The following is an 18,231-nucleotide window of genomic DNA, read 5'->3' on the forward strand; positions in this document are numbered from 1 at the left end:
GGGTTTGCACAGTACTGATCACAAAGGGGTCTCAATCTAATTTAGAACTTCTAGGTGCTACCATAATACAAAAATATAGTTTGAACAGCACAGAGGCATGACTCTGACATCCTGTGTAACATTATCCCTTAAAGTATCTCTCACTTGGAGTGGTTTCACTTCAGCAAAATTACAGCAGGTGAGAAGACAATGCAGTATCAGAAATTATTCTCAGGAGGAGCAATAAATCAAGAGGTAGAACCAGGTACAATCTCTTTGTAAAGGCTGTACAGATTACTGGTCATCTGATGATATTTGTAATCTCATTGATATCAAACAATGCATACACCAAAATCCCAAATTGCACAATATTTCTGTGATTGGTCTAAGAGTTAGAACGTTAATTATTCCATTTTAATAATCCAATTTTATGAATAGTTTGCTTTCTTCATGAGTTTCCAGTGGAAACTCTTAAAGCACTTTACACGCAATCAATAAAAACTTGATAATCAGCCCTAGGGAATATGCAAATAGCTGTCATCCCCAGTGTTAGAGTTGAGGAAACTAAGGCACACAAATTGTGACTTGCCCAAGGACCCAGCAAGTGACCCTGGGCTAGAATGAACAGCTCCCCACACACTTCTTGTTTCTACTATAGCACAGCTCCTTATACAGGAATGATAAATTGAGATGGTGGAAGCTGGAAGGCATTCACATGCATGAGCCTGGAGGTTCAAGTATATGTTAGGAAAGAAATAGAGAGATTAGAGACAACAGAAACAAATGAAAGGAGGGTATTTATTTATTCTGCGGGAAGGGGGGGAGGACAAGTGAGTGCAGTTATAATTCTTAAGGTCCAATTCTACTTTCATTGTAGATAATGGTGCAGGATCATGGCTTCGAAATGTAGACCAATACAAACACTAAAGAAAAGCCCCTTCTGTTTTTATTTTCTAATCCTTTTCATTGCATGGCTGTGTCTTGAAGCGAATCCCATGATTTACATTACATACCTGTAGTGGGTATCTTTACCTCTGACTGTAAACTATAGCAACTATTGTTATTGGTGTAGGGTAGTACCTAAGAGCCCCACTCATGGAGCAGGATCCTATTGTGCTGCGTGCTGTACATACACAGAACAAAGAGATAGTCCCTGTCCCAAAATGCTCATTGGCTCTTTCTTTTAAAGCCTCAGTAGGCATGGTTTGGCAGAGTAGGCAGAGAAATGCAAGGTCTCTGTGAAGTAGTTGGATGCAGCTACTGAAAGTCAGAAGTGACTTTGTGGCAAGAACCTAGTAAGTGGAATAGTGAATATAGCCTGGCTGTGGTCAATAGTATCAGCTGGAAACTTTGCTTGGGTAAGTTGTATACAAGGAAAAGTTGTATGCAGTAGAGTGCAGCCATGTTGGTCCCAGGATAGTCAAGAGCTCTGTGCCACTCAAAAGCTTCTCTCAGACCAACAGAAGTTGATCCAATAAAAGATATTACCTTACCCACCGTGTCACAAGGAAAGTGTTAGTTTTGTTTTACAGCTGACTTTTGTCTAATTTTAAGATCTATTTTAGTTCAGACGTTAACAGAGCAGAAAATGGAGCCAACAGTCAAGGTATCTCGGATAGGAACATAATTGTCCATTATGGTATATATTTGCACCTTCCTTTGAAGCATTTGTTACTGGCCACTTTTGGTGTAGGGATAGTGGTTAGATCCAGTATGCAAATTCTTAAGTTATTACAAGTGAATATGGAAAGCAAAATCTTGCTTTTTTTGCTACAAAAGTTCAATTTAATTTCAGCTAGGACTTTTCCCAGTGCTGCCCAATAAGTAGTCTGCTTCAGATTCAAATACTCCTCTGGAAACAAAATCCTTGCTTGTATTATAAGGCTGGTATCTACAATGCAGTATTTAAACATATTTTGTCTGCAAACACTAAACAATACTTTTGCAGGTTTGAATAGTCTTGTGCCAAAGTCAATATGTAATAGTGTCCATGGGAGCAGAGTACAGAATTTGTTCCCTATCAACCACAGACTGGTCTAGCGTATCAGGTGGGAAAACAAAGGAGAGGGAAGCTTGGAGCCTTTACGTTTTTGTCTGTATTTTGCATCAGAGCAGAAGTAAAATAAAACCTCCTATACAATTTAAAGTTGCCTCAAATTAAAGGTACACAGCCAATTTAAAAAAGATGACCTGTCTGAAGGTGTTACATATTGTTGTAACAAACCTCAGGTTACCAAAATGGAAAGATGAGAAATATTTCAGGATTTTCTTTGTGCATTTCACAGCTCTTAGGGTAGTCACTTCCCCCTTCTCCATGTGGGTCTTTCACATGGTTTCAAAGCCTGGCATCAGTGAATGGGTGATTTTAGGGGACTATTTGGTATTTTGGTCTGGGCTACCTTTTCTCCTATATAGATATATTATTTCTCCTCTTTCCTCACACCAAATGATTGCTACGTTAATATTGTGGCTGGAGAAGAAGTCAGTGTCAAAATTTCACCCCATTATTGCAACCCTTAGTCACCAGAGAATATACCAGCACTGTAAGCAGCACACGCTGGTGTGTCAAGAGCCAAAGGTCTCTCTTGATCTTGTCTTCTGTCATGGAGGCACCTAGTAGCGTCTATTACCCAATAGATCTGATAAGTATAGGTTGTTTAAATCTCAGTAAACAAGTACATTCACCATTGTTATGAAAGTTCCACTGCCAAGTACTTGCAGATGGTTTCCATTAAACAAACAAACCAACCAACACCCCCCTCCCCACACCTAACTCTTCAGACAGGTCAAGGACTAAATGGACAACATGATCAACATCCCGCAGTTGATCCTTCTGGGACAGAGATGAGGAGTGTGCGTGCATATGCATTTGTGCAGAACTCACAATGCCGCTTGTACTGGTTTTGTGCCTAAAGAGGCTGTCACAGAGTGCCAAATCCATCAAGAAGAAAAACAACTCAGTTTCCGTTATTCCAGCCTAGTAGGTCAACCAGCAGCACACAAAAGCAGCCACAGTTAAGCCCCAACCCTGAAAACACTTCACATGTGAGAAATCCCACTGAACTCAATAAGGAGAGTGTGCTTGTAGGACTGGGCCCTCAGTGAGCAACTCATCCACTTCTTGGGGGAGGGGAGGAGGAGGAGGAGGGGGGATCCATACATCAAGCACCTGATCATAAAACTGTTTTTAAAAGTAGTTTATTTGGATTTCCACATCCTTTAATGAACTGCAAATATATTAACAGAAAAGACTTTTTTCTAAGACTGTACAATTTATGAAATAAAAGTCAGGAAAAGCAAAAAAAAGGAAAAAAGACAAAAATTACATTGTTTCAATGCAAATAGTACACACCACACCCACGCTTTGCATTTTTTCATGTTTTTGTATTAATAAATGACAGTCCCCTAATTCTTCAGTGAACACATTTGCTCTAGTTTGGGTGTCTGAGCGCCTTCACATTTCGCCTCCCTCGCCCCTCAAAGAGCAGATAAGTAGATTGATTAAAATAATGGTTTTCATGTGGTTGTTTTTTTTTTTTTTTTTTTTAAGAAGGTAAAATAGCAGCATGGTTTAAACGTAACTTGCAATTCTTGAGAAAAATCAAATGTAGGTGATGACGTATATCTAAAGCAGGGGACAATTTAATATTTTGAGCACAAATGTTCAGTTTAGAATTTGCATCCTTTTAAAAATCTTATCTGAGATAAGAGCCCTTTGCTGGGTATTTAAAAATGAATTCCAATATAACAGTTTACAACTTTTAAAGAACAAAATTGTTTTAAAAATTAAACAGCTATAAAGGAAATTCAAGGTATTTTTTCCCATATGGGGGATTTGCTAGTTTCCATCTCTGGCCCCCAAATAAACAAGCAGCATTTGTTTCAGGAAAATCCCCAAATTAGCACATGCGCTTTGAAAACAGACAAGGAATAAAACTAAGTCAAATTTGGGGCCTAAAACCTTGTCAGCAAGAACCATAATTTTCCAGCTCTCAAGTAGATGGGGCATGGGGAGAGAGAGAGAGAGAGAGACTCCTGCATTTTGTTTAGAGAATGTAAACTTCAACTACCAAAAGGTAGCCAATTATACTGTGTAGCTAATATTCACACAGACTAACTCCAGATTGTACAATGTGTTATTTCTTTGTAACTCACTCTTGTGGAAACCCTATTATGGAGGTGCGAATCTTGGAGTGCTACAGCTGCTTTAAGACTGGGAGGGAAAAGAAAGAAAACCATGCAGATATAGGTAACTTCATGAATACTACATGTGAACAGCAGGTGAGGAGACTTTACTATAGTACAATTCCACTGGGGAATTTCAACCCTGGTGTTTTCCTTTTAAGGGCTGGTTTATCATGCAAGAGCCTAACTGCAATACTTCTCTAGCACCAAAGAAATCTTGCATCTAGTGCACTCTTTACGCAGCTGAAACACTTGCATGATTTAGTCCATTTTCAGCAATAAACAGATTGACAGTATTGACAAAAGCACAAAGCTTCATCCAATATCACCTCCCATGTTTTAGAGATTTTCACTAGGACTGGAATTCAGCCTATTTTCACTGCTTGTCTACCCACTTCAGAATAATGGAGAATGAGATTTTTTGTGCAGGTGTTTTGAATTTTGTTCTCCTTACGGTAAAAAATGCTTCTCACAACCAAACAGTAGGCGTGATAGGACATGTTTGTACCTAATCTAGGACAAGGACACTAAAAAAAAAATATATATATATTTAAAAAAAAAATTAAAGTTCTACTAATGGTAACTAAAGGTCTTCTAAAAACAATATTCATTAAAAGGAAAGGAACAGAACAAATTTTAAGACTGATCACAACAAATATGTTGCTGTGAAATTTGAATCATTCCCAATTTATTGTGCATAATTTGCTCTTTAAAAAACTGTTATGATATCATACACTTTCTTTACGGTCACTGCATTAAGGGCACCAATCTTTGTTGCAGAGCGCTACAGAGAAAGATAATTTTGGATTCTTTAATATAGCCTCGCTTTCTTCTCACAGAAACAGCCTCCAGGGCACTCAATTCCTACAGATATAGAGTGAGAATTTTCTCCAAGTATCTTAAAGAATGGATTAAAAAAAGATAATTGCACATTTTTGCATCCTGCTCAGACAACAGTTTACAAAATAAGTTTTAAAAGGATACTGTCTTAGACAAATATTTGATACATCTTACTGTAAGGTTCTGATTGTGTTAAGGCTTACACTGTCTTCCTGGCTTCTTTATCTACTTAGAAACAAGTTGTCACTGTGGCTTATATTACTTTTATCCTTTCAACATTACAATTTTATCTACATGTCTCTCTTTATTTTGCTCTTACAATAAACTTTTTATTCTCTGAGCATCAGAACCGAATCCAAGGGGCACCTGAAGAAGAGGCAACACATGAATGACTTGTTTCGCTGAAGTACTAAGTAGACAACAATTGACATTTTGGAAATTAGATGAATCAATTAACTCTTGGCTAGAATATGAAAGCGTTCTGTAATAGTTGCTATGGTGCAATGTGCTCCTCTGCCTAAGAACAAGTTTACCCTAAGTAGGGACACCGGATAGGTTATATATTTTGACACACACTCTGAACCCCGAGCATGTACACTGTATTTTGTTCACTGGAGACACTGTGGCTTTAAGGTCATTTACATTCCCTGGCATTTAAGTTACACTATAATATGCAAACGTTTTTAACCTGTCCCGTCCTACACTTAACGCTGTCTTTGAAGAACTTGGAAATGGAAGTTCAGCACTCTGCTTACCAAGAAAGAATCAAACTAAGACATGTTTCTGGAGAAAGTACTAAGGAAGCAGTTTCTTGTTCTATTCCCACATCTATCGGCTCACTTAGAGCAAACCACAAGTCTTTCTTCCATGATAGCTTTCCAACAAAGGAAGAGTTGGAAAAAAATATGTTTTTTTCCTCCTCAAAGAGTCATTTCATAAAGGTATAAGAGCCAACTAGTCAGTCTCAGTAGCAGCTAAACATCACACTGCCATTAATTCGGTGTATGTTTAAAATCGGATGAGTGGTGCACTCATGGTGTCAGTGGAGAATAATGACAATGCTGGCTCAGTGATGTGAAGACCCAGTACGTGAAGGAAGGGGAGAACACAACAGTACCAATCACACATCCAAGCTCAGATACTGGCTTTCGGAGGTTAAAATTCATCACTTTCAACTGCATGGAGTTGCGTGTCATCTGCATCCGTCATGCTGCTCTCTTGGGATTCATCTGTGCCAACTTTAAAACACAAACAAGGGATTAGGCTCTTTGGTAGAAGACATGCACATTTTACTTAAGCAAGTCCACCATATTAGAAAACAGTGGCAACAAGGCTCTATCATAGCTTATAAATATAGAGGGTTCCACACTCCCTCCTCCCCAGTAACTTTTTCCCACACTGCCCCCCATCCCTGGATTGTCTTTTCTAATCCCGTATGCCACACAACCTCTCTCCTCTTCAAAACCCAGTTCTTTTCACTCTCCCCTCCAGTGACCCACGCCAGCCTAATGAGATCTAAATAAAAGAGCTGAGAAGGGAATCAACATGATGTGCATCTTGCAAAAACAAGCACCCTTGTTATTTTAAAGCCTCCTTAACCACCTCCTGTCAATGAGCTAGGAGAGAGACTGAGTAAGATCTGATCCCATTATAAAGTGAACGGGGAAGGCCAGACTGATATACCTACCTGCCCTACCCCAAAGAGATTGATAGCTTGTAATGTTTAAGGTAAAGTGTTCAGAGATAGTGAAATTAAAACAGGATGGAAACAGGTTTTACTGCCATACTCTGAGCCCCCATGCTGCAAGTGACAGAGTGAAGTTTACAGCAAAAGAACGGACGCTAGTAAAAGACTCAGAAATGCCAGCTTATACAGACTTTTTAAAAACATGTAAAATCAGTTTATTTGCAGATACTGTACCTACTCTGCCCTCATTCAGTTTGTACACAGGCACAGCCCAGAGCATGGTTAGGAAATGCATCTAACCCCTCCTCCCTACTCCCCCCCGCCCCCAAATATTCACGGTGATCAGCAAAGCAAAATGAATGTTCATCTGGTAAGAAGCAGCTCTCAACAAGTTCTGTCCTTGTTAAAATTTGCAGTAAAGCAAGATAAATAGTTCAAGGAGATGGTCACTTTCTAAGCAGGTTGATTGTGCCTACCTGTATTGCTTAAAGGTACATTTTAGATAGCACAGTTTACACTATGAAAGTATTTATTTGAATTTCCAAATGTTTTGATGCCAAGGAAAATAGTAGTCCTTCATAATACCCAGAAGTATGCTGGGCACTTCCCAGAAGAAAGACACGGTCCCTTTCTGAAAGCTTACTTTAAGAACCTTGCCTAGACGGGGACTTAAAGGTGTGTTAGAATGTGTTAGCCAACATGTTTTAAAAAGTCTATGCTGCCTCTACAATAGGCTCACCACATGCTAAAATGGTCACTTGGCAGTTTAGACCTTTGAGGTATCTTTTTCAGTCTGTCTGCAGAGTCAGGAGGATTGCACTGGTTTACATTTGGAAGGCTTTAAGTAATGTCTGGTGAATTCAAGCTTCTATTTAAAAAAAAAAAAAAAATCAAAAATTTAAAAAGGATCCTAGTACAAAATTTCTGTGGTGCTTATTTCCAGAAGCTGCAGTCACCTCTCAAAAGTGTAAGTGCTCTGTCTCCATCTGCTGGGTGTAGATAAACTATATACTAGAACGTTTAGATTAGTTTAGACAGAAGAACAAAAACATTTACCATTTCAGGAAATAAAAAGCATGTTAAAAAACAAGATGCTATGGTTTTACTGGAAGGTGTTACTGAAATCAATGGGATACACACCAGCAATACATCCGATAAAGTTTTCAACACAATTTTACAATGGACTATAACAATTTGAAGTTCTATAGTATCGTTTTTGCCTAATGAAGTAAACAAAACGGTTCTTTTGCAACAGTCTATCCATCCATTTTCTAGTTCATGTCAAGCTCATCAATATTTATGACCATCCATACTTCTGGATAAAAAGTTAGATGAGAAAGATTTAGGCCATTCCCTCTGGTGTATTTTTTTAGTACTTTATTTTGCTTAGTTTCAAACGACAGGGCTTCTACAACTTTCCTCGAGAGAGAATTCCAAGGTCTAACAAATCTCACTATTAGGGGTATTTTCTCTTGACATCGAACCCAAGTTTTCCTTTGCTTAAGTTATCTCATTACACTTATGCTGCTCTGAGCCCTTGAACAAAGAATTCCATTATTTCCTTGCTCGTTACACCCTTCAGATACCTGAAGGATTAGATGCCCCTTTACTAGAAGGTTCAGGTTGCAGGGTGTATAATTATCTTGTAAAAAGTTATAACAGTTTATTAGGTCCTGGTTCTGCAAAGTTTAGTCCTTATATTAATATTAAATACCTAATCTCTCAAGAAATCTAACAATCTTTCACTAAGTGCTTATTACAAGTAGACCCAGCTAGATCAGCAGTAAGAGAATTGTTGGAGTCGCTGCTTGCTGTGCAAATAGGTAAGCAGTTATAGTCTGGGCTTCTGCTTTACTGAGGAACATAAAATCTTTCTACTAGAAAACCAGTTAATTTGGATTTTGAGCTGGAAATACAAACCTGACTCATATGGATAACATTCGCTGATCTGCTCTTCTTGAGTTATCGGTTCCTCATCATCTGGAAGGTAACGTTTATCAATGGCCTCTTTGATCTGGTTGTTGGCTCCTTTAGGATCTAAATCCATTGCCCACGAGAAATTCATAAGGGCCAGATGAGTTTGACCCAATTTTTTATAAACCTAAAAATAAAAACATTAACACTACATTTTCCATTAAGTTGCTACTTGATATCATTTTATCCAACACTGGCTTGTAGCCAATAGTTATTTTTAAGTGGTATTCATAATTCCTACTGTCATGCGAAAGACTGCTGGATGAATGGGACATTAGCATGCATTGTAAGCAGTCCAGGAAGGAACTGAATGTCTCAAAGAACTCTGATACAGAGCCTGTCACGCCTCTTGGTGACTGGATAGAACCCATTCCAGATTGGCAATGACCAAAAGACACCATCATTTAATGGCTACTTGGTGCTCTACGTGAAATGAATGTGTCTCAGTCCACTTCCTAGTTTTCACGCCAGAAGTAGTCTCAGGTGATCCTCTTAAGGCTCTGCAGAACAGGGCTGAGGCACATTGGTGGGTGGCATTGCTACTGCCCATGCTGTATATTCTTCATCAAGAGAGGACTTCTATTCCCAGAGCTATTAGCCAGTCATCTTTCACAAGCATCTCTTTCTTTTAATTTAAAATAGGTTTGTCCTAGGAACACAAAAGTGAATCCCCCCCACCCCAAGCCCTTTAGGCAGCAATCCCTTTATGCTATTGCCATCATTAAACCTTTCAGAAGGAAGGTTTTATGCTTTAGTCTATCTGCAGTTAGAACATAAGGCACAGAGTGCACGATATAGCTCTGAACCACAGGAAATGGAAATCTCTGCAAGACAAAACTAACAGCGAATGTAAAAGAAAACTGCATCCATTTAGCTCAGTTCAACATTCTGAATATTAATACACTGTGAAATGTGAAGACATGAGTTTTCATTTAATTAGAAATAAATGTACTAAAAAGGAGATGGAAATTGACTTCTCTCAAACATCCAAGGCCCAATTAGGGAACACTACAGCAGGTCCAAAATGAGCAACATAAACGAATAGGGTGGGAAGTTGCATGAGGTGGATTTTGTTAGTGGTGTTACTGTGCGGCTCAGTGGGTTAAGCATTAGATTTGAAAACCCCTAGACTCCCAATATCCAGAGGTTCAAATCTCAATAAGGCGGATTCAACTCTTCATTCTTCCAAAATAACCTGGTTCCATGTAGTTGTTGTGTAGGGATCTTTAGATGAAACAGAAGTCCTGCCTGCCCTGTGTAGGTGTTTTACACCCTATACTATTTTGCAGGCGTTCCTTGTTCAGCATTTCTGATAGAACAGACTAGAATGTGATTACAATAGGTTTCTATAAATGCATGTCTAAGATCACGACATGAGTTGAGATAAGGCTCTATCCCCAGATGAGTGTGCTGGATAGAATCCTACCTATTTCTGCACCATTATTGTATTGACCAAAGTCTCTGTACTTTTAGAGTCACATTTTCAAGGGAAGGTGCAGCAGGTATGCACAGAAAATCATGCACCTGTTTTCATACAGGCATTTTTGTATGAATCTGTTCCATAGTCCTTAGAATACACTGTCCTTCAAGGTTAAACGACAGTGGTGCAGTTATGGTGGGGATAAAGGATGCTGGTGGCATGGTGAAATCAGGCTTCAGGCTCCAACAACCGAAGTAATTCTTTCAGAAATAGAGCTCTACTAGGACAAGCTCAAACAACCCATTTTGATCAAGAACAAATCTCAAATGCAGTTGCCAGTTGATATGTGGGGAGGCATACATGGCACTGTGGGAATTTTCAGAACCCTGTCCAAAAAGGAAGCAGCTTCATGATAGTGAGAAAACTAGCACCTAGGCTTGTATCTCAGCAACAAAGGAAATCACAGGTACTTATGATCACAGCTATATTGCATAGAACTAGGTTCAGTTTTTACCTTTCCTATTAAGAAGTAAACAAGAGACTCTTTGGGAACAATCTGTTTCAGTTCTTCAAGTTCTTGTAAAGCAGACTAAAAGAGGGGGGAAAAAAAGTTAAATGGTTTTCCCAGTAAGTTTGAGCCAGTATCTGCATCACTCCACTTTTATTACATCATAATAAACTGGTTAATTAAAAAACAAACAGTTAATTCATGGGTTTTTTTGGAATCCATCTGGTTAACCATATAGAAACCTCAGATTGCTACTTTCCTCTGAACAACCATTGCACAATCAAATGTAAAATGTAATATTCTAGCAAATGCAGGCTGAATAAGAGTAATGTTTTAAAATGTAAATAATGATTTTTTTCTTCCAATTTGATATGGTTTTAAATCACTGGAGTGATTGTTTTGGGTATCTTTAGTTAGTTTCCTACTTGGTAGAAGAATTTCAGATTTTCCATTTTTAAACTAAGAAGTTTCACACTTAAAATGTTCATCTGTGCTGAAAAAAATAACTCCGGGGCTTCATTGACATCCTTACCATGAGAACACAAATGCAAACACCAAATTAATAGGCAAATAGCCCAGATTATATTTGCAACCAACTCCCCCTCCAATATACTGAGCTTCCACAAATCAAGAAAGATAAATGCTTTCACTAGGCTACACTCTGCCATTAAGTTTTACAGTTTGAAGTCAATGAGACTTGTGCTCCTAACCACTTAGACATCTAAGGGGGGAATTTCCAAAAGCACCCTAACTATTGGCTTTTAGGCTCTTGTTTTTAAAATTATGACCTACTTATATAAGAGAGTTCACAATAATGTTAATATATTCAAAGTTAAATAACTTTTCACTGTTAACACTGAAGCAGCTTTGTTTTGAAGTGACAAAGATTTCATGTTACCAAGAAAAAAGCTTAAATAAAGATACAGTTTTAGCTTCTGATCCTGCAAACACTTATGCACATGTTTAACTTTACTCAGATGAATACTCTATTAACTTCAAAGGGACTACTCATGTGCTTACAGTTATGTATCGAGTTAAGTGTTTGCAGGATTATGCCTTAACCCTCAATACTTTGTTTATTAAAATTCAAATGTAAGCAAAAAAACTGAGAAGACACCCTACCAGTAGAATTTAAAATCAAGTAGAATTTATAATTTAGTTCCTTATACATTTTAACGGTGCAAGGCATAACTAACTTTTACACTCAGTCTGATTTAAATCAATGATTTTTTTTTTTTTTTTAAATCAAGGAATTTATATCATAATCTTTTAAAAACTGCTGTACAACGGGCAAATAACTTATAATGGTAAAGTGACAGCAAGGATAAAAGATAGTACATAAATAAAAATCAGGCAATTCAAAGAAGAGCAAAGTCTCTGACACCTGAACAGCAGATCACTGATATGGTCTCTGCTGGGATGAGTGCGGAGAGTCTCTGTTCTATTGAAGAATATGGGATAACAGACGCTACTGTCAGACTGCTACCGCACGAGAGTGCAGTTGGTGAGCTCAGACAGTGCAATGTGCTAAATTTCATGGCATTTTGGTTACATTAAAAAAAGTTAAGGGTCTGATCTTTTTAAATCCAGAGATTATTTAAATGCACATTGCTGCTTGTGCAGCTAAATTTCCTTCTTGTAAAATCTAAGGCTGAAGAAGGCTGGGCACTGTCAGCAATTGTATATGTACTTCCTTAGGAAAGAAGTGTTTTTGGAATACCTTCTGTATCTTTTCTGCATCAGACTACATTTGCTATTTTATTCCCATTGGACATCTTCCTCCAATTTTGGTTGCATTTCTCCCCTTCATCTTATTTTTAAGAATTTACACCAGGACTTTGTGTTAAAATCCTTAACTTTAAAGTGTTTTAAATTGTCCTACATTTAGGAACTTCAAAATGGAGGTTCTCACTATCAGTGTAATTTCTTCTTGTGTATATTACAATAAGGTCTCATCATGAGCCAGATTGTGGTCCTGTTTCCTCAGCTAAGCAAGACAGGAAGGGGACACAAGGACCCACCAGCTAGACTTAGGCCATGTCTACACTACCACTTTTGTCGGTATAATTATGTCACCCAGGGATGTGAAACACCCCCACACACACACACACCCCGTGAGCAACCTAAGCTACACAGACAGAAGCGCTGGTGTGGACAGCTCTATGTGAGAGGGAGAGCTTCTCCTGACGACATAGCTATGGCCACTCACGGAGGTGGTTTTATTATGTCGATGGGAGAGCTCTCTCCTGTCGGCACAGAGTGACGACATGAACGATCTTACAGCGACACAGCTGCATCGGTACAGCTGTGAGCTCACTAGTGTAGACATGGCCTAAGTAGCGGCATGGGAAGAAGAGCACCACACTCATTCTCACAAGTATAGTAAGTACCTATATAACAGTGCAAGACAGTAGAAAACCAGGCCCAGACTGTCCAGCTTGCTCTCATTAGCTGGATAATAAGACCTTTGAAATATAAGTTTGCCTACTACTTTGGTTGCTTGTGGGACAATTTTATTGCACTTTTTCTGAGCAACTCCCTTTGTCTAAACTCATCAATACCACAACATTTCAGAAAAGATTGTAAATAAGGTTCTCTCCATATCATTTGCAAGTTCAAATCATCAACAGATTTTACACATCTCGGGCCTCAAGAGGCAGACAATTTTTAAGCCAACCATTACAAAAATATCTACTGCACTGCTGGCTCCCCCCAGTAGAGATGGCACTGGCTCAACCTTAATCCCTTTGCCAGATAAAAGGATGTCCCAGATTCTCTGCTCACATCACCAGGCCTGATGCTACCAATGCTACTTTTTGATCCTCCAACAGTTCTTTACATGAGCATGAGTTACATGGTGAATTATTTTTATTTTTGTACTGCCTAGTCTACTGCTACGAGTGCTTCTGGCTAGGTCCCTGGAACAAAGATATTTAACACCATCTCTCCAGTTCAAGTCAAGAAGATAAATAAGCAGGTACTCTGGTAGTAATCCTCTTCACTGTTGGTTAAGAGCTTGGGGAACATTAGTGTCTGGATGCTTGGACTCATGCTCGGGGCAGAGAGGAGAGGAAATATTCTCCAGAAGAACTATGCAAGCAGTTCTAGAGTTTGATCTTGTGAGGGCATTCAACTGTAATTTCGCATTTAGAGTTATTGTGCCTATCAGTCTATAGGTGTTTTAAGACCATGTGTGGAAAACTAAATTAGTCAGATTTCAGAGTAGCAGCCGTGTTAATCTGTATCCGCAAAAAGAACGAGGAGTACTTGTGGCACCTTAGAGACTAACAAATTTATTTGAGCATAAGCTTTTGTGGGCTACAGCTCACTTCATTGGATGCATAGAATGGAACATATATTGAGGAGCTATATATACACATACAGAGAACATGAAAAGGTGGGGTGATAATAGCTCATCTTAATTAATTAGCCTCTTAGAGTGGGGTAGGGCAACTCCCACCTTTTCATGTTCTCTGTATGTATATATATCTCCTCACTATATGTTCCATTCTATGCATCCGCTGAAGTGGGCTGTAGCCCACGAAAGCTTATGCTCAAATAAATTTGTTAGTCTCTAAGGTGCCACAAGTACTCCTGTTTTTTTAAATTAGTCAGAGATCACCTTCAAAAAAAAAAAAAAAAAAACCAACCTCCACCCCTAAATTGAAAGCAGCAGGATTTTAACACACCCCACAAAGATTGTCCCTCAAGAAACACCTGTTATAAAGGACAGACCTCCTAATATGGTGCTGAACTGGTTACCAAATATGGACTTGGTTAACTGGAGTCAAGTAGCCCTCCTGATACCAGAAGGCTTCCTTTCAAATAAAGGAGCTATTCGCATTAATGCCAGGATGACTACAACTGCTGCAGTATATTACACTGGGAAAAGAGGCAGGTCTTTCAAACAGTCATAGCCAGTGTGATCAGAGTGAGATATATCCTTGGAGCCAAGCATAGCTTCCATTATGAAGTAATAAGAATCAAGATTTGATTAACTTTGAATTCATCATCATTCAGACAGCTGCAGACCCTAAGGAATTTAGAGAGACTTCAGTTTCTAGCATCCATGTCTTACCTTATATTTTTCATTTGCAAATAATACAGAGGCTCTATGGAATTTGCATAGTGGGTTCTTCGGATCAATGTTAATGGCTTTGTTTAGAGTATCCAAAGCCTTTTCAGATTTTTTCAATGCATGCTGGACCTACAACAGAACAGAGATGATGTTAATAGACTTCCTTTTTCAAAGAAACGAGGGGAAGGCAGGATCCGACCAGACTACTAAAAAAAATACATTTGACAAAATCCAGTGCCTTTAAAATGCAATATTCAAATACAGAGACTCATTCTGGAGTCAGATAAGACTGCACAATTTACCTCTCGCTAGTAAGCTTTTTACTCCCAGCCCAGACTCTAGCAGAATGGTAATTTGGCCCTTACCACCGAACTAGTTCAATACCCCGGCCCTAGAACATAAAGGCAATGAAAACCCATAACATAGCAGAATCAGGGGCAGGAAAAGCTTAACCAAGGGCTTTTATATACTTTGTTACCATACTGCAAGTGAGAAAAGTGTCAGCAGATGACCACATAACCAACCGCCATGATACTGGTCTGCCCCACATCACTCAAACAATCATTAACGTATAAAAAACAGCTTTCTAGATTAGAACAGAGCATTTGCTCTAGTTGTATGAATCCTTCACAGGCAGAGGGACAGACCTAAAACAATGGCTCAGTCTTTTCAGGCATCTATGCCAGTTTAATCACAGTAAGATCTTGGCCATATCAGCTGTGCCGACTGCTTCCTATTTAACTGTGCTAGTAATTGACACAAGTTGCTTAGAAATCCCTACTCTTAGAATTAAGGGTCATCACATATATAGATGATTAGGAGATGGGGAGGAGCAAGGAGGCCCCGAGGCCCCAAACAGAACTTAATTAAAAAGGTAGAGTGGGGGAGCCCCAAGTGCCAGTTCCAGGGTTTGTACTAGCAGTTGAGGACCAATGCGCTAGTTACCAGTTACGTTTTTTCTCTGTGAATACTCAATTCCTTAAAACTTTCTCATATGAGCAGGGCCGGCTCCAGGCACCAGCTCAGCAAGCAGGTGCTTGGGGCGGCCAAGGGGAAGGGGTGGCAGGTCGGGCTCTTCGGCGGCAGGTCCCTCGGTCCCTCTCGGAGGGAAGGACCTGCCACCGAATTGCCGCCGAAGAAGAAAGCGGCGTGGTGGAGCTGCCGCCGATCGCGGCTTTTTTTTTTCTTCTTCTGCCACTTGGGGCGGCAAAAACCCTGGAGCCGGCTCTGCATATGAGGACTGATTTTCAGATCCCTACTCTACTTGTGCATGTGCCCACAATGTGAAAGAGCAAAAATTGCTCAAGTGTGAACACAAATGCTATCATCTACATGAGCACAACTGTCCAGTTTTGAGGGTGTAAATTTTAAAACACTTATGGAGGCACAGATGATAGCATTGTTCCAGGACAAATACAGGTGTTTGTAGCTGCAAAAACCAGAAATGTGTGTGTGAATGCAATTTTGCACACAAGTGGAAGAAGGGCAGGGCCTTTGCTTAAAGTTTGGTCCATAATATGCTTTTTCTATTGTGAGCACACACAATAAAAAGCAGATTAAAACAGAACAAGGATAGAATTACCGGTAAGCGCAATCTACTTACTACTCCGATGTGACAGAGTAAGACTGAGCTCTGAGGATTGATATCGAGTGCTTTCTGGAAATGCATTTCTGCTAGGCTGAATTTCTCCTGTTTGTAATAAATCATTCCCAACCCATACCTGCAAGGATAAAACAAGTTTGTCAGATAAAGTTTGATTTATCACAAACCAACCTTTATTATTAAGTGTGTACTGGCAGAAGAAAATGATCTTTGGCACATTAATTTGACAGATTAGATCAATGGAAACAAACAATGAAGTTCTTGTGATTCAGATATAGCCATAAACCTTTCCACTAAAACAGTTTGGGTAAACTTACGTTGTAACCATAGCAGCACCCAACATATTGTTTCAAATTTTGGCATCCGAGTCATGTAAATCTAGTGCAGAATTAAGACTATCTTCTGCTAAATAGAATAGGCCAAATTCACTGTTTGTGTAAGCGGGAGCAACTCCATGGACATCAAGAGACAGTTTATGCCAGCCATACCTTTAATGTCCCAGGCACTAGTGACTACGTTAGCTCAGAGAGTAACCCCGTCATTCACAAACTAGCTATAGCATCTACTAATTCACAATTGGGTTTTGGCACCAGTTCACCCTGACCAGCTGGAAGATGAATAACTGTAGCTGAAGCACTTTTAGACAAGGAAATCTGATCTGAAGTTAAAGTGTATACAGAGCTGCAAAGAGAGAAGCAATAACTATGCACTGGAAAGTGGAATCTTTTGGCCAGCAGTATCCACTGGCTTGCACATGAAGTGCCCTTACGCCCTTACACCCAAGGGCTTCAGAGGGTGGGACTGGGCCAATCAGCTCTCTGTTCCTTCATCAATATAGAATTCAGGTAATAAGACTTTGTAGCAGAAGGCAAGGAAGGTGGGTCCTGGAACACATGTAGACCACAACCACAGTTACTTTAAGGTAAATAGCCTCCCACCCACCCCCTTTGAGTGCTTACCTACATGAATTCCACTCTTGGTGACTCAAGGAGGAACCTGATGCTAGGAGGCCTAAGTGGGACCATGGTGGGTCTGCCATGAGAGCCTGTAATTCACTTACCTGGCAAGCAGAAGCAACTGCCACTAAGGAGGCTCTTTTCCACAGCATGTGAGAATACAGTGAGTGGGTGAGCAGATATGGCCGCTAGGTGTGCTCTTAAAGCTAAGAGAATCCTGATCTCTTTAACGAGAGGAGATCATTAATCCTGGTAACATCAGACTCTAAAGGGAAATGATACTCCACCCAAATAATGAATCTTTTCCACTTGGCCTTGTGAGTCCTGTGGAGTCCCTTCTACTGTGAATCAAAATGTTCTGGACATCTTTAGAACAAGATTACTCCATGTTGGTTAACTAGCCATCCTCCAGGATGTGAGGTACAGTGAAGCTGGTCTTGGAGACAATGTTAATGGAGGCTATACAGAGAGAGCTTCATCACATCTTGGTACTGAAACTGCCTGGGCCAAGCGGATGCCATTAGTATCATAGATTCAGCTTCTTGTCTGAACTCTCTCAACACCCTCAAATTCAGAGGGATTGGTGAGCAAGCATACATCAGTCCAACAGACCATGGAATAAGGAACACATCTGATTGTTGTATTATATGTTCCTGGGTGGGGGTAACAAGTGACTCAGGAGTAGGGCAACTATAAAAATATTTGAACCCTGACAAGAGAACTTGGTACCTATCTACTTTCTATGGTGTTGGAGGTATGCGGTCAGAACTGGCACAGCTAAGGTGACAAAGAGCTCTTCATTAACTGGTTATGTTAATCTCTCCTGTAACAAAGTACATAAGAAGTCTAATAATTTGTGAGATTTTTTTGTGTATGATCCCGATCATAATCTCAGCTAGCTGTTCTTCTAAGGAGATCCTGAAAGGTCTTATCATATAGCTGTGATGGCACAGCTAGAACTATAGCTGTATCAGGTGACAGTGAAGAAATGGCAGCTGGAG

The 18,231-nt window shown here is 39.5% G+C and overlaps 1 protein-coding gene across 4 annotated transcripts in view; it reads right to left on the reverse strand.

Moving 5' to 3' along the window:
* Positions 1 to 6,159: 6,159 nt before the first annotated feature.
* The window catches only part of CDC27 (cell division cycle 27), a 49,477-nt gene continuing 37,405 nt past the window's right edge, over positions 6,160 to 18,231 (reverse strand). For all 4 annotated transcript variants that reach the window (XM_065422630.1, XM_065422628.1, XM_065422631.1 and 1 more), the window contains exons 15-19: positions 16,275 to 16,392; positions 14,672 to 14,800; positions 10,600 to 10,674; positions 8,636 to 8,792; positions 6,160 to 6,242 (exon numbers count right to left, since the gene is read on the reverse strand). In XM_065422630.1, the coding sequence (XP_065278702.1) occupies positions 6,160 to 6,242; positions 8,636 to 8,792; positions 10,600 to 10,674; positions 14,672 to 14,800; positions 16,275 to 16,392 (562 nt within the window). The remainder of the gene's footprint in view (positions 6,243 to 8,635; positions 8,793 to 10,599; positions 10,675 to 14,671; positions 14,801 to 16,274; positions 16,393 to 18,231) is intronic.

Source organism: Emys orbicularis, chromosome 25, assembly GCF_028017835.1.
Source record: "Emys orbicularis isolate rEmyOrb1 chromosome 25, rEmyOrb1.hap1, whole genome shotgun sequence".
Classification (NCBI taxonomy): Eukaryota; Metazoa; Chordata; order Testudines; family Emydidae; genus Emys; species Emys orbicularis.